Source organism: Strix uralensis, chromosome 4 (assembly GCF_047716275.1).
Source record: "Strix uralensis isolate ZFMK-TIS-50842 chromosome 4, bStrUra1, whole genome shotgun sequence".
Lineage (NCBI taxonomy): Eukaryota > Metazoa > Chordata > Aves > Strigiformes > Strigidae > Strix > Strix uralensis.
Window position 1 is genome coordinate 43129104 of NC_133975.1, and position 17701 is coordinate 43146804.

General features: G+C 39.5%; 1 protein-coding gene across 4 annotated transcripts in view; it reads right to left on the reverse strand.

The window, feature by feature from the left end:
• CLCN3 (chloride voltage-gated channel 3) overlaps positions 1 to 17701 on the reverse strand; it is an 82406-nt gene that overhangs the window by 40271 nt on the left and 24434 nt on the right. Inside the window, exon 1 of one of the 4 annotated variants that reach the window (XM_074866473.1) lies at positions 1002 to 1221. The exons of 2 other annotated variants lie outside the window; for them this stretch is intronic. In XM_074866473.1, the coding sequence (XP_074722574.1) occupies positions 1002 to 1083 (82 nt within the window). In that variant the 5' untranslated portion in view covers positions 1084 to 1221. Of the gene's footprint in view, positions 1 to 1001; positions 1222 to 17701 lie in introns of those variants that run through there. One more of the 4 variants, XM_074866475.1, reaches the window with a different exon arrangement.

The window sequence follows — 17701 nt, forward strand, 5'->3', positions numbered from 1 at the left end:
AACAATACATTAACATGGGGAGAAAAAAAATCATATGTAAATCGTATCCTCATTCTCAGCCTAACTCCTCTCTAATGTCATCACCAGTCGCCATAAATGTTGGTAACTTCCTAATTTTAGATTAACCGACTTAAACAAAACTTAAGTAAGAATTTACCACATTTACTATTTTTAAACACCAAAGTGTAGCCATCAAATCCAACCAAGAAAAAAAAAAGATTTATATCCTCAGAATTTGAAGGCTTAACTTTAATTTACTACAACTCCCTACCACAACTTCTCCCATTACAAAACTAAATGTTTACAGAACGTATTCTGCTTTAAATTTGCAGTAAGAAACAAAAGGCAAGCTTAAAAGACGATTTCTTTCCCCCGGACATTGATAACACTGTTTTCTTTTTAAATCTGCTTCCTTGCAAGCAACAGTGTAAAGAACCTACCACAAAGCTCCAGTTTCTTAAGCGCTCATCAATATTGGCTTAACTGACATATTACAACTGTATAGCCTTCCATTCGCATATCAAAGACGTCAACAAAGAGTCAAGCCTAAAAGCACGTACGGAAACTTCAAAGCCAGACAAACACTGTTCCTATTCAAGTTAGTGAAAGGCATGGAAATAGCTTATTTAATAAACTTGCCAATTCGGTCATGGTCAGTCACAACCACAGTTTGGGGTTTTTTTGTGCACGAGATGGTTTTATTGATTTAAAGAAAAAAAAAAAAAAAAAAGAGAGAGAGAGAAAGGAAAGACTGCCACATATCGAAGATGGAGTCACAAGGCGATGAGATGTGAAGCAGGACTAATCTGCCCACAGAGAAAACAATCACTGACAGCACAGGAACCAGCCAGAACTGAATTCTCCTCCCACAAACGGCATCAGGCCGGCAAAACAAAGCGATGCGATAATTAACGAGCCCTTACACCTCTGCTTCACAGCTCAACGGCGGTCTCGCACACCCAGGTACGCGACCAAGTAACTCGACCGTCAATTCGGCGTACCTCGTTTATGCAACTCCCGGAGCGGAATGCCGTCGCCGCCCCCCCCATCGTAGGGCAGATACGGATCGGAGGAGACGTCCATGGGGGTGAGGAACCCGAAGCCCGTCTGCCGGCTCAGGAGGGCCGCGGCATTTCTCACCCAAGGGCGGCCGCGGGGGACGCTGCCATGTTTGACCAGGATCCGGCCTGCGCGCCGCCGCCGCCTCGGCGCAGGAGCGGGAGCGGGGCTCGGCCCCGCCGCTGATGTCAGCGCGGGGCGGGCGGCGGGCGCGGCCCCGCGGGGCGGCCCCGGGCGCGGCCCCGCTACCTGCACCGCCCGCCCCGCGGGGGCCGCTGCCGCCGGGCGCCACCGCCGCTCCTTCCGTCCACGCAGGGAAACGGCGCCACGTCCTGAACCGCCGGCAGAGAGAAGAGGCGAGGGCCCCGTCTGCCGCTCGCGGGAGAGGCGCTCCCCGCCGGGGCCGCCGGGCCGCGGCACCCCCAGCCCCCGCCGGCCCCAGTGGCGGAGGGAGGCGTGCCGGGGACAGACGGACGAACCACCTAAGCAGCCCACTCGCATGCGTGAGGCTGCCAAAAACACCAACCTTTTCAACAAGTGAACGGTGGGGCTGCCGGCTCAGCCAAAAAGGCAAACCCGGGGGGGGGGGGGGGGGGGGGGAAGAGATCTGCACTTATTTTGTTCACCTTTCTGCAGCCACACCGGCAGAGACCATATAAACACAATCGCATTTCATTTGGAAGGGAAAATTCATGTATTACCGGGGGGGGGGGGGTGGGGGGGAGCCTGTCTCCCAGCAATTTTATTTACCCTTTTCAAACATAAAAAATAATTACCACCGCTGAAGAACAATGTAAGCTACTAAAAGCCAAGCCCTCCACTCCACGGAGTTAGCTCACAGGGTTAACACTTTCACCTCCAACCCCCCCCAATGACGTTGTAGAACTTTCAACTCTACAGCACTGAATGTCAGATTTTAACATATGTAATCAAAAACATTAAAGCAAGAATTTAATTATATATCTAACTAAAATGGCCTGGTGTCTCCCATTTTTTTGTGATGATTATTCTGATATTACAACTTCATAACATCCATACTCCTATTGAAAAGCTTGGGGCAGGGTAGAGGGAAGCCAACATAGTAAACACAAGCCCATACTTAAGCTTGCATTTCTCTACACATTGACAAAATGCTCCAAGTCCCTTAAAAGTCACAGACTCAAAATAGGCAACAACCCACACGAATGCTAACCAAGGCGTTCATGGGCTACATCATCAAACAGTGACTGTTACAGCTTTGGCAAAACACAAGCACTTCAGATAACCAGTATCTAAAGACAGGAAATCTTAAACTGACTACATAATTGCTTGCATTTGAAACAGATGTTATTATATATTGTATCCATATATTGCCTATCTTGGTCAGGGCAATCCCAAGCACAATTACAGGCTGGGCAATGAGTGGATTGAGAGCAGCCCTGCAGAGAAGGACTTGGGGATATTAGTGGATGGAAAACTGACTGTGAGCCAGTAATGTGCGCTCACAGCCCAGAAAGCCAACTGTATCCTGGGCTGCACCAAGAGAAGTGTGGCCAGCAGGTCGAGGGAGGTGATTCTCCCCCTCTACTCCATTCTCGAGACCCCACCTGCAGTGCTGTGTCCAGCTCTGGATGGCATGAACGACATAGATGAAGATGATCAGGGGGCTGGAGCACCTCCCCTGTGAGGACAGGTGGAGAGAGTTGGGGTTGTTCGGTCTGGAGAAGAGAAGGCTTCAGGGAAGACCTTATTGCAGCCTTTCAATACTTAAAGGGGTCTTATAGGAAAGATGGGGAGGAACTCTTTATCAGGGAGTGTAGTGATAGGATGAGGGGTAACAGCTTTAAACTGAAAGAGGGTAAATTTAGATTAGATATAAGGAAGAAATTCTTTACTGTGAGGGCAGTGAGACACTGGAACAGGTTGCCCAGAGAAGCTGTGGCTGTCCCCTCCCTGGAAGTGTTCAAGGCCAGGTTGGACGGGGCTTTGAGCAACCTGGTCTAGTGGAAGGTGTCCCTGCCCATGGCAGGGGGGTTGGAACTAGATGATCTTTAAGGTCCCCTCTAACCCAAACCATTCTATGATTAATTTATGTTTACTGTATGATCTTATACTGGTCCTATCTTGCAATTACTGATAAGAAAACTATTTTAAATGAGATTTCCATAGTCAGTTCAGTTGTAATGAAATACAGAAGATGTGCATATTGTTTTTCCTTTTCTTCCCCTCCAGCAGATAATATGAAAGTATTGTTCCCTGTACTATTTTTCTCATTTGTTTTAAGTGTTCCGCTTCAGTAAAATGTGTTATACATTAACTACACTACCACTTCAGTTGCAGAGATTCATTTTTGTCAGACTACATAAAAGAAAAAAAAACTGCTCTCAAGAGCAGAAAACGGATATGCAAGTCATTAGACAGACCGCTTCAGTATTAACACTTTAATCTATCTCGTACATATGTGCGTGTATACACAGAAACACACATGATTTACATAACTGAGGGATCCCAGTAAAATTAGTGAGTCTATTCACACTCAGCAAAGTTGAGAATACCGCATGCCTGCAGCACCAAGGCTCACCTTCAGTTTCATTCACACAAGACACAAAGGAATTCATTTTATTATGTATTCTTTTTCACCTCTCAGTGTGACAAACAGACAATCATTTTAGTTTTCAAATACATTAGTTTCTTAAATAATTTTCCAAGTATGTTCTTAAGGAAGTTATTTCTTTTATAAGCCAATACTTTTTGAGCACAGAGTAGGACATAAAGAAATACTAAATTTACCTCAAGACCTGTCAATATATTAAATCTTAAAAATAAGGCTCCAATGCTAATGTTGAGAAGATGCTGGTATCTCTATAGACAGAAAAACAAGTGAGAATAGAGGAAAAGAATTATGAGCATATAGCAAAATATATTTTTAAAAACCTTAAGACTATCTTATCTCCAAGACAAGGGGAACCCTTCAGCTCAGTTCTAAAATACTAGTGTCTTCTACCAAGTTACAGATATCTCCATTTGCTGTCATTAGTACAAGGAAATACTTTCTGAAGAGTGGCCTCCTACAAACACATTTTCAGCAAGAGCAATTGAATCTTTAAAATCTCGACCATCCAAAAGCAGTGTGACTTTCAGAGCCATTATGCATTCTCACCATATATTTTTGGCTGTGAAAAAACAAACCTAAGCACCTCTGAACCTTAAATTACCCACATTACTTTGATTTGAGGAGAAGTACAACAGAAATCCCTGAGCACTCTCAACCCCTTATCTCAACAGCACCTGGACACAGTCTGTAATCTTACTGTAAGGCTCTAAATAAAAAGTCATTCACAGCAGGAAAAAATATGACAATATTTTTGTAACCTGAAGAAAGAATTATTACAGAATGAACTGTTAGTTCATTTATTATATGTCAATTATAGGAGACAACACTATAAATTCAACTCCATATTTTAGAGAATATGAAATAAAGGATATAAAGGACTTGTATTAACACAGTCTGGAAGGTCACTGCTAGTTTAAGAGTCTGATGTGGTTACCGAAGGCCTGGAATGTCTTAGAACTGATAATAAAAATCAGTCACAGCAAAGAAATAGCTAACTTGTTGGCCTGAACTTGTCCACTGGACTAAGGCACATGCAAAATTTCTACACAAGTCTAAAATTCAGTCCAAGCTGGAAAAGATAAAGGGTGTAACTAGTTGGAGGGCATATCTGATAAACTTTAGATACAAGGAAAAGTAATGACAAGAAGTCTACGGTATAAAACACAAACAACTTCACATTTGCTACATAAAATTTCAAGAGTTGACCTAATATTAAACTGCAACAGCTCATTCAAGGTCACTGCTTATAGACTGGCTGCCAAATAGTCCTTTGTCTATTCTTAAAAAGCAGAACAGTCATTTTCCCTTCTCAGTTACCAGCATCTTGTGTCCTCATTGTTTATAACCACTACCACTGTGTGTATTCCCTTTCCTACAACACCAAAAGGTGAGGTTTTCTTAAGGAAGAGACACAAAAACAGATAATATGCATACTAACCTGACCTAGTTAAGTCAGTCTTTTTCTTAATATCTAAAAGTCTATACAATTTAATCTTTCCAAATTACCCTTTTTCTACCTGGTCTGAAGTAGGGTCTGACTTTAACTGTCTGATAATTTTATATTCAAAAGAGTGTATCAGTTATTTCCATTGTGAAGTTCAGCAAATTCCAAAATTGTAGTTAGTGAAACGGTGTCTCTAGTTAACTAGGTATTTTGGGTACTATGGAGTACATAACATTATCAACACTTGTTGTAAGGTCTAAACTTAGTTTTATGATAGCCTTATTTTCAATGACTGAGAACCCCTTAAAATGGCCAGTTTAGCCAGAACAGCTCATATGTAAACAGCAAGTCTGTACAACATCTTACTTTCAAGGAGATTTCATCACAGTAATTACAGACTAAGGCCTCAATCCCAGAAATCCTCCATGCCACATCTGAGTGCTCCCATTGATCTCAACAGGCACGTACTGTGCCAAGATCACAGAATCATCTAGGTTGGAAAGGACCCTGAAGATCATCTAGTCCAACCATTAACCTAACACTGACAATTCCCAACTACACCATATCCCTAAGTGCTATGTCGACCCTACTCTTAAACACCTCCAGGGATGGGGACTCCACCACCTCCCTGGGCAGCCCATTCCAACACCTAACAACCCGTTCTGTAAAGAAATGCTTCCTAATATCCAGTCTAAACCTTCCTTGGTGCAACTTGAGGTCATTCCCTCTTATCGCTTATTACTTGGTTAAAGAGACTCATGCCCAGCTCTCTGCAACCTCCTTTCAGGTAGTTGTAGAGGGCGATGAGGTCTCCCCTCAGCCTCCTCTTCTCCACACTAAACAACCCCAGTTCCCTCAGCTGCTCCTCGTACGACATGTGCTCCAGACCCTTCACCAGCTTCGTTGTCCTTCTCTGGAAACGCTCGAGTAATTCAATGTCCTTTTTGTAGTGAGGGGCCCAAAACTGAACACAGGAATCGAGGCGAGGCCTCACCAGTGCCGAGTACAGGGGTAAGATCACTTCCCTGTCCCTGCTGGCCACGTTATTTCTGATACAAGCCAGGATGCCATTGGCCTTCTTGGCCACCTGGGCACACTGCTGGCTCATGTTCAGCCGGCTGTCAATCAACACCCCCAGGTCCCTCTCTGACTGGCAGCTCTCCAGCCACTCCTCCCCAAGCCTGTAGCGCTGCTGGGGGTTGTTGTGGCCCAAGTGCAGAACCCGGCATTTGGCCTTATTGAAACTCCTACAGTTGGCCTTAGCCCATCGCTCCAGCCTGTCCAGGTCTCTCTGCAGAGCCTCCCTACCCTCGAGCAGATCAACACTCCCACCCAACTTGGTGTCATCTGCAAATTTACTGAGGGTGCATTCGATCCCCTCGTCTAGACCATCAATAAAGATGTTAAACAGGAGCAGCCCCAAAACCGAGCCCTGGGGGACACCACTCGTGACCGGCCGCCAACTGGATTTAACTCCGTTCACCACAACTCTTTGGGCCCGGCCATCCAGCCAGTTTTTTACCCAGCAAAGCGTACGATCATCCAAGCTTCGAGCAGGCAGTTTTGCCAGGAGAATGCTGCGGGAAACGGTGTCAAAGGCCTTACTGAAGTCAAGGTAAACTACATCCACAGCCTTTCCCTCATCCAATAAGCAGGTGGCCCTGTCATAGAAGGAGATCAGGTTTGTCAAGCAGGACCTGCCTTTCATAAGCCCATGCTGACTGGGCCTGATCATCTGGTTGTCCCTCATCTGTCTTGGCAGAAATGGGCTTTAAGTCCATTGTTCTAGAAATATCATCTTGTATACAGGTGACACACCTTTAAAGCATACCAAGAATTAAGAAAGATACCTTAATCCCCCCTCCACACCTTATCTTTTTCCCTTTTTTGGGGGAGAGAAGAAATACATTCAAGATAAAGTATCTGAAAATATAAGAACAAGTCAGAGGTTAGACAAATCACATACACCCAGGGAAAGGTGTTTTGAGGTGACCGAACAAGGCCGGTGAAACGAAGGGGAGTATCACAGAGGTATGAGAGCCTGCTTACCCAAAGTTGGAGGGAAAAACTTAATTCTGAAGCACTATTCCACCATTTCATATTAAAAAGCAAGCTACATTTAAGGAAGACAGCCAAGCACCTTGTTACATATAAACCAAACATGTTTTCTCAATTTCCTCAATTACTTGGTTTACTTTGGTAACAGACTATGTAATTTCATTGCACCAGGTAATGAAAATTAAAATCGTGTCTTTTATGAAATTCCAAATATAAGATTGGGGATGCTGAATGATTTCATTAAAGTAACAAGAGATGCCAAAAGTGTTTCTGATAATTACAAATGTGATGCAAAAGATTTTGGTGACTGTCATTTTCTTTCCCATTATTATTCAAAACTAAAGCTTCTCCTTCAGCAGAGCTAGAAGATAATGTTCTTTTGAAAAAATGCTACATAATAGAGCACTCCTCAAAACAGCTACCATCTCCAACCATTCTGAAAAGAATTTAACTTGTATGCACCCTCAGCTGAAGGTTGGGCATGAAAGCGTCCATTTACAAGAGGGTGCCAAAAGTATACACAAAATGTCTCAAAACTTACTGCATCCCGTTCTTCTTCATTCCATTAATTTTCTTTCCAGCTTTATTCTCCTGCCTTTTTTTCCATTTTCTTCTTTCATTTACCCTTTTCTCAATCAGTGTGGCCAAATTAAGCCCAGGTCTAATCCCTCTACCAGCTTGACTTCTCCTCATACTTGTCTCATTTTACTGATTTTTTGCAGCCCATTCAGTCTGACTTTGTTCATTATGCATAAAATCATACAGCTTTCTTATCTGGGCCACACAGAGACAGCAGTGGGAACACTAAAAATGGTAAAAGAAGGACAAACACCCTTCTCAGTTCCGGTACTCGGACATAGTCCAGGATGAAATAACTCAAAGATGCAATCACAGAAAAGGAAAAAAAAAAAAAAAGAAAAAAAAAAAAAGAGAAAAAAAAGTTCAGTTATATATAGCTTCAAATTAATACACAGTAAAAAAGTTTTTTTAAATCTTACAGAGTTCCAAACTTCATTCATTCCTCAGCATTATATAGAACTCTGTGCTTGATCACAGTGGTGTTAGCAAAAGCCTTCCAGCTCTGTATCAGGCTATATACAGAAGACTCCATTAGGCTGTTTCCATTGCCACCTCATCAAAAGCCTCAGTGAGAGAGACAGAAAATGACAGGAAAAATTTTAGACCAAATATAATGTAAAAGCAGAACACAAATTTATAGCATATGCTGTTGAACAGTTCAAGGCAGATGGGGTTTAAACAACACTGGAGTCAAAAACCCCCAGAGGAATGCGGTTAGCAGTAATACACAACGAGATTTTTTTCTATTTGCATTTTATTATACAGAAAAAAAATAGCTTCTTAATCACAGTTTCTTTTTTCATAATCATTTGTTTCCCACAAATTAGTTACTTAATTTTGCTCACAATCATGTCACCCAGAGAACACTTTATCTCAGGATCTAGCCTGATAAGCTTGCTTCTACACTGGCCAATCACAAGTTCTTGAATTATGCTTCTACACTACTGTGTAACTTTCAATGGTCCTTTTACTCACTGTCCAAACACAGAAGATGGTAACTAAAGTCAAACCCAACCAGTAAACAGAATGCAGTAGAACAGGTCATATAGGTACAAGCATGTTGTGTAATCAATTCTGAGACTGACTTCCCGCAGGGTAGCTGAACCTTCACTGCCAGTCAGCGAAATATGAGTAAAGGCTCCCCACTGCCATGCAAAACTTTGGGGCAGAAGAAGAAAGAAATAGACAGAAAAAAGGGGAAATAATGAAATCACAATGCAACCTAAGACCAAAAATAAACTGGAAAAAAAGCAAGTGTTTGGTCCCTAAAGACTGCTTTGAAATCTTCGCCCAAAACACTGAAGGCAAGACTGCTCTCTTCAGTTTTCTTTTCACTTCTTTCTGGGGTTGTTCATCACACTCTTCTCGATCTATAACCTAACAACACTGGAAGAAAATCCTTGACATCAACAAACTACATATAGCTATCAGCTGAGAGAGGTGGGGTTTCTTCTCTTTGTTTTCTTTCTTTTCTCTCTTTTTTTTAATTGGTCATCTTTACACTGACATTAAAAATATCTTTTACAGTATTAATCATGGAAGGAGGACTTGGGAAAAAAAAACCCGTCTATTTTCTGCAAACAAGTTGCTTTTGCTTAGTCTCTAAGAGCCTCTTAACTACTCGCTATCTTTTTTCTGTTCTTTTTCTTTACAGGGTAGTCTTTTACTAAGAAAGTCAGTCCTGCTGCATCTTCACCTTTGCATACATGTCCTTTCCTCACACTCCAATCTGCTAAAACTGTAATTATAACTCATCAACAAGAGGATTTGGCATCCTTATTAGAAGTGATCCTGGCTTACTTAGCAGCTTTCCTGAAGTTTACTTATCCCTTTTCTAGGGCTAGCCAAAATCCTCCTACCAAGATCATTCTGGTTTTCCTCTTACATAAATACATACAAGGAAATAGGTTTTATCTTCTAGATTGCCCTTATCCTGTTTTAGGTTTATTTTTGGCCACTGTTTCCAACTTATTGTTCAAAATATGTGCTGGGGATAAAGTTACAGCACCAACATGTATTCCTTGCTAGATATGCCATATACGTTAAGCTTACTTTCTGTCTTCAAGAATATTACATCTTCTCCATACATACATAAGATGTGCGAACATAACACCACCAACAATTCTGTATATTGTTAGTACTATACTATGTCAGGCATATTTGAATTCTATGACACTGAGCTCAGTACGTAGTAGTTGTCAGAATAAGACTTGCTACTCTGGTTCTGATCACTCCCTTAAGGCACAGATATAAGAAAATGGGCTGAAAGGGGCACTGAAAAGTATCCAAAGCATGGATAGCTGCAAGGTTCAACTAGCAAACCAGAAGTCCTTAACCTGGAAAAGAGATAACAGAGGAGGGAAAGAAATAAGTAGCAATGTAAATCAAATTTTTACCATCTGTTCTAATAAAAGAAGTCTTAAGATAGTTACTGATTTAGAAGATCAAGACCACTACAAATGACAATGGCAAGGACAACAAAACCTTTTTGTTAATGAGTATACATTGTATACAGGTATAGTAAAACATAAGCTATAAATAGTTTGACCCCTCACCTGCTCAGTGATTTGCTGTAATTAAATCACTGTTCTGATGCAGTTATTTTTGGTGGGAAATTTGGGATTTTAATCCATAATTCTTTCCTCTCTCTTCTAAGAAGTGGGAGATGGTCTATCACCATTCACAGTCACAGCACCATGCTATAAGTCTTATCAGAGTATGTGTATTTGGCAAGACGATCAAGTCATCATAGTTTCAGGTCACCCTGTCCTAGTTTCATATCAAACCTTTTTGTATCAACAGCAGTTTCATTTCAATAAGCTAATAATACCCCTTAAAAACCCTGTGTATCAGCAGATTTTTCACAGCTGCAACTATCACTGAAAAAAAAAGAGCTTAAACCTTCAGCTGTACAAGGGTGAGTGACAAGGAAGTCCATGTGCCAGTCCATGCTAACGCCTAGGCCAGTGTTAGCCTAGGCAACACTGTCAGTTATAGCTGTTCTCAGCAGTATTTGTATGTGGATTTAGGTTCAGAAGAAAGAAAATAAGGTGGTTCTTTACACAAAACGTAGCTAAGCTATTAGAGCTTGCCAAAGGATGGTCTGGGTGCCAAAGAACTGTTTCAAGAAAAACTTAGTGAAAGAAAAACGCACTGATAAGGACTAAAACTCTTAAAAACCACCACTCACCAGAGAGAGGCCCCCAGCCATACTAAACTGCTGTACAAGTACTCAGATAACTATCACTTATTCACCCTGTTCTTACCCTTCCTTAAGCACTGACTTTTGCCCCTGCCAGAGACAAGATGCTTAGCTAGGTGGATTTGTGGTTTGACACAGTACAGCTGCTCTTGTGTCTTCAGGGACATCACGATATCCTCTTCCAGAGTAACATTTCTTTTTAATCCAAGCAGATGAAAAGCTTTCACTTTGAAATGTATTTATTAGCTGGTAAGCAAGAATATTCTCAAAGGTAGAAAGCAAGAGTGTAGCCTGACATCAATTTGGTTAAAATTATATCTCCCTCCTTTGTCTGACTTGAAAGAACAAATCAAAGGTAAAATGACTAAATGAAATACTATTAAAATTGTAGTGAAAATTATTTATTTAGTACCTAAAGTCTTTACGGTCACATTAGACTTAATTATTTTATTGTACGCTTCAGACTCTTCTTTCTACATACCCACATATATGCCATCACATTTCCTCTGCTTTCATTCCTTCATTTTACACTATTCATACAGTATGTCTGGGAGAAGGACACACTTATAATAACACTACACCAGGCTGTCAAGTCAGTACTAACTACCTCACCAGCATCTGTTAACAAAGTCAGTGTGCTTTAAGCACTTCAACAGAGCTGCAGAAGGAAACCAACAAGATTACATAATATCAGAAAGATGGAAAGAATGAATTACTAATATTATGATTCATCTTATTCCAGATATCAGGCTGGAAATGCATATGCTTGTGTGTTTTGGAAGATGATGAAAACAAATTTTGTAAATAAAACTTTGGCAGGGAAGACTGGTGAGACCATTCAAGGACTGTTGGTAGGGTTAAGTTCTAAAACCAACCCAATTCTCATATCCTATAAACAAGTCTTCAAAGAACTGACCATGGCATTTGTAAGAAATTGAAATGATCAATATCTGTTTTTAAACATTTAAGACAACAAGAAACTAATTGGTTACTAAAACTCTACATACATACTGCCATCATTTCCGTCCCTCAAAGTCTAATGCTATACCAATCCAACTACAATCTGAAGGCCCAGGCTAACACTGTAACACCATTACAGGCTGTTCAACTAAAACAGTAACAAGTGAACTTTCATTCTGGTCAATAACTATGTTTAAAAAAAAAAAAACAGATCACAGTTCAGAAAAATCATTATCATGATAAATAGGTAAGATGCAAAAGACATTTTAAATACCTTCAACCCACTCATTCAATAACGACATCCAATAACTAAGATAAGACATTTTTTCCCATTAACCTAAGAATCTTCCCATTTTTTCATTTTCTGGCAGGAATTTTGAAATCCTTGAATTAAGAACTTTGTTAACTAGCCCAGATATCCATGTAAACATAATGTGTAACAACTCGTGTTCCAGATAGATGGACAAAATAAACTTCATGCATTACTAATAAAAAAAAAGAAAAAGAAAATATGGTTCTGTATTGTCAGATATGCTGTGTTCAGCTGCATTAGTAGTATGGAGAACAGGTAAAATGTCTGACTACCAATCAAGAGAAAAAAAATAAATTATACCCAGTTACTGACAATTTAACTATTCAAAATAAACTAGCTGCGCCTCATGCTGGCCCTTGTGATCAGATCATGTTATCTCATGCTTCAATTTGTATGGCATAATTTGAGAGCGAATATACTCCTTGCTTAAGAAGAAAAATGGGCCCTTTAATGCAAATATGGCTAACTTGGAAAATAGATTGTATGTAACTTAGGAAAAAGATATGCCAAACTGTCATAATGAATGTTCACTCAAACCAGTTTTATACCACATGCACAGAAAACACAAACAATGCCAATGGTGCAAAATGACTCTGAAAACCCTTCTTCCGATCAGCTAGGGACAATAGGATGTATCTGTTAATGCAATTTCCATGCATAAAGAATATAACAGGAACTTAAGTTCTTTATGCAGGAAATAAGTTATTATATTCTTTTCTTTGTATTCTTTCTTTTCTTTATAAACCGTGATAGCTAAATAGAAACAAGCATACATGTGAAAGGACATGCATGTGCTGTTGGAAAAGATAACTATGTCTAGATCTTGCTTGAATAACTAACCTCTGATGCGGTATGAATTTCTTTATTGTATAGAACCACCTGTACTTGCTGAAAATTACATTCTGTTCCTCAAATAATGCTATAGTATTAGTTCACTACATTGTATTTTTAACATCAGTATTTAGGGCGCAGAAAATGATTTGTTTTGGTCTCTCACTTCAGGCAAAGGACTCCAGCTCACAGGTAAGGACAGTTTAGGAGAGCTGCAGTGTTTTACACCGTGACCTGTTGGCACATTCTTTTTTTTTAGTGGCGCTGCTATCACTGCAAGGAGATTGTAGCGGCTGTAGCAGCAGCTTTTGATTTACCAGTTTACAGGTTGTCATATTAAGGTTAACTATTGCCAATTTTATGCTAACACCATATGCCAGACTGTAAACTGTCTCCACACTGAAGTCACAATATAAGCAACTAAACTCCTTCAACTGAAGCAGGAATCACTATAGCTATTGAAAAGAACACCAAGCTCATTCAGTACTCAGACTCCTACATACAAATCAAAGTACCTTGAGATGTAAACACCAGTGAGGTAATTTGTTTGCAAACCATTTTTACTGCAAAAAAAGGCTTAATCATCTGATTTCAGTCAGTGCCTTGAAAAATTTGCAGTCTGACAACATTACAAAAATCTACCTCCTGCTGAATTTGCACTACACTTAAAAAAGTGATGCAGTCACTATTAAAAAAAAACCCAAAACAACCTGATGCAGTCCTCTCTGACATCATATAAAGGACCCTCAATTCTGAGTGAAATTATGGAGATCTCTCAGTTTTAATCTTGCTAGTTGGCTAACTCTGAGTCATAAAAGGAAGTCTGAACTTTTGAAGAGACTTGTTATACCCTTCAAGCCCAGCCAGTAGCCAAGAACTGCGTCTCTCAGACTTTAGAAACATGCAAGGTAAACCAATGCTGAGAGAAAAAGAATGGATTAGACATTTCATCTTCTCATTCCTATTCCCCAGTTAAAATATTAATCTGATCATATTTCAATTCTGGAGATTTCATTTCTGTTTAGAAAGAATTCTTTTCTTCCTCTGTTAAAGTGATGGAAAACAATGAACTATCCTAATGCAACAATTTTTTTTTAAGTTAAATAGTATAGATTTCCTCCTATAAAATTTAAACCAGTAAATATTACCTTATATGACTTAATCATTAAAAAACTGATAACTTCTCAATGGTAAGTATAACATGTTTAAAATTGATCTAGCAAAAAGCATGGCAAACATTCTAAAAATAAAACATAAGTAAGTCATGATGAAAATCATCTCCACAGATTGCATACATGGAAGTACATTGCACATACAAGCAGTGCTAAAACATCCTCCCTACAAAGAGACAGATACTTCTGTTATCAGTATAATGCCACCGCACTTCTCATTAGACAGCAGTTCAACAAGGAAAAACACTAACTTCAGTACTACAAAGAGATTAGCTTTGATAAGCAACAAAAGCAAGTGTTGACCAAAGCTGTCAGGCAGCATCCCTTCTAGGCAGGACTTTGCTGCAAACAATCCAAGCCTCCACGTGCATAGCGATTTAATTATTGTAGCACGTTAAAACACCCTATGCTCAAAGAATTTACAATGTCACGATACCCACTTGTTCTCCATAATGCTGCCACCAAAAATCTGGTATTTATGCAAAATGCTACTGGAGAACATAACAGGCATATATACTCTATATGTAATTACTACACATATATTTATACATTTATTTAGTATATAATACTACATATTCACAATTTCTGTATTCTCGGGTGACACAGTAAAGGACAGGTCACATACCCACTTTCAGATGGTGTTAAGAGAAACAAGATTGTTGCACAGCATTGTTTTTAAGATAATGGTGAAACCCTCACAAGGAACTACATTCAAATTGCAAATCAGAGGTGACACTAAAAAGGCAAATCTCTATCAACTAAGTATTAAAGAAACCTAAAAGTCTAGGTGATAAGACTTTCTGAAGACTGGTTCCAGTTAACATTCACTTGTTTAGTCCCATATAGTATCAAGAAATTTCCCATATAAGACAAGTAGTATATATCGTTAGTATTCTTTCCCAATTTTCACATGCTTTCAACAGAAGGTATATTCACCATTGAATAACAGCCTCAATAGCTTTGTAAGCCTCAGTTAAGTACTTAAGTATGAGTGGTAATGTGAATGGCAGTACTGTGCAGGCTTTATAGAATTGCTGCCCTGACAGCCAAAGGACTTATCAAGCCTACTGAAATAAGCAGACTTCTTCCGTGAACTTACTGCCCTTTGAATGATGGGGAAAGACTACAGTTACTTAAAAATATGGAATTTCTGGTCTGCATAATATATGTGCATTTTATGGTTCAATTTTCATTAGCCAGAAAAGAAATAAAAGAAAAAAGATTATTTCTTAATCCTTTATTTTCTCCTCATTGCATGGTCTTGATTTTTTAAAATCTGTAATTCTATAGTATATTACATAAACTATAGAATTATGATGAACACTCTATTGACCATGGCAACTTACCCAGATTGGGTAAATTCATGTCTGTGCTCATTTGTACTCCAAGCTTACATTCTGCAGCTACACAGCTTTCCTCGATTTAACTACATTATTTCCACAATCATTTTAAGTACAGATACATTATTGCCATTTTCTTCATGTTGCTAAGAAACCAGGCTCATAAATTCTTCCAGCCCTACAGACTTAAAACACAAACTGTATGTTTCAACAGGGCTCCTGCTTTTGGCAGGGTTCACCAGCTAAAGCACAGAGCCAGACCTAATGCCCCTGCATTCACATCATGCTCTGGAGGGCCTACAGTGCTGAGAAGCATGGGATCTTCCAGTTACTGGGGTGGTCCTGCCCTTCCTCAGGAGCCGGGACAGATTCTGTACGGTGAATTCATCTGTACTTAGACTCAACAGATAAGAGTATTTAAATAGTAATAAAAACAAACAAACAAACCAAACAGTTGATTCCAAGTGAGTAACAGAGGACTACAAAAAGGGCACATGCAGTCCAGCAAGGAAGTGCTTGTTTGGTCTTGTCAATGAGATTTGCTGAATTAAAAACACACAAGAAAAACCACCTTACACATTTAGAGACCTAAGGAATGAGAAACACAGATGTTCACCTCTGGCATGTAAGTTTATTTAAAACTTTTTTTGGAAATATGTTTGTAGCACCTTGAAAAAAATCATTTACACCAGATTCTGATCGACTGCTAAGATATTTGCTATGATTTACTGTACAAGAAAATATTTTCCATGTAGAAAGACACCTAAGTCACCGTTCACTTAGGGCTTATTACTATTGCTGCCTCTCACCAAGTGACCAGAATTAGGGCAAGCAGATACGTCATAAGCAAAAAATTCAACCCCTGGAAACAAAATACATTAATATTAATGTTCTAATGCACATTGTAATACCGCAGCATTACAATGAGACAGGGGCTGCTGGCATGTGCAGCAATTAGCATTGCTTTTGACAGTGCAAACAAAACAACCACCTCATCTGTTTGGACTCAGTTTACGGATCTAATTTCACAAGTAAGGGGCAGAACAGCGGTGATGAAACTATTTATTTTACTGCAAACTTATTTCTCCTTCAAGCTTAAAGTGAAGGAGAGGATTTATATAAACAATAACCAGAGTAGCTTCAGACTTTCAGTACAGGTTGCAAATATTATGTTAGACAAGCTTTATTAAAAGTGCCAGATACTCAGAACAGAACATTACACACGGAAGCCAATTATTCACTTAATTTCCTAACTATTAAGTGCTTGAATTCATCATGTTGGTGTTCTTTAAGTAATTTAGCAGAAGGAATTTTTATGTAGATTGAAGGTATCCTGGCTCTTGATACCTGTATTGGTAATGTAAGATAATATAACTGCACATTCAAGACAAACCGAAGTAGATAGAAAGAATACAGATGAGAAGGATGCTTATAATGATACGACACAACTATCTAGTACAATGCCAACATCCAATTGCTAAGTGTGGCAAAGGGAAAACCATGAAGAAAAAGACTGCAGGGAAGGAAGACAACTGAATGGTAATGGGGGGAGGAAAGGGTGATGAAAAAAGAAAACTCAAGAGGCTGAGTTTGATTTTAAACAAAATAAGAGGAAGTGACGAGAGTATACATTTAACCAAGTTTAAAATCTTAAACAGAAACTTTCTTTCTCTCTGTCCCTTTTAATGCTTTTGCTCCATTAACTGCTGTGTTTAAAAAAAAAAAAAAAAAAAAGGAAGAGCTTCCCTGTTCTTTTTACTTTGTATTACTACAACGCTTAAGTAGAAAGTTTTCTTTGCAACTTTGACCAAGTCAAAAGTTCAACTTGTTCTGTTGCTTCTAATACTACCTCTACTTACAAGGTTTTTACCTCTGATTTTACACATCTGAAACTGAATCAAGCAGAAACAGGTTTATCTCTAAAAGTAACAGTTCAAAGAGACTGTTAATCTCTGCCCCAAAGAAATACTGAAGACAGTGAGACTTTCAAAATCCTGCTGCAGCGAAGACAGACCAAGTAGCTGCAGAATAGCCATCCTTCTACTTGACAGGAAGTTTGTAATTTGTCAGAAGTAAATTAGTATCTACCTCATATCAGAAGTCATCCTATACAATGTAACTGTTAGGCAAACACACAGAAAAAAGCAGTC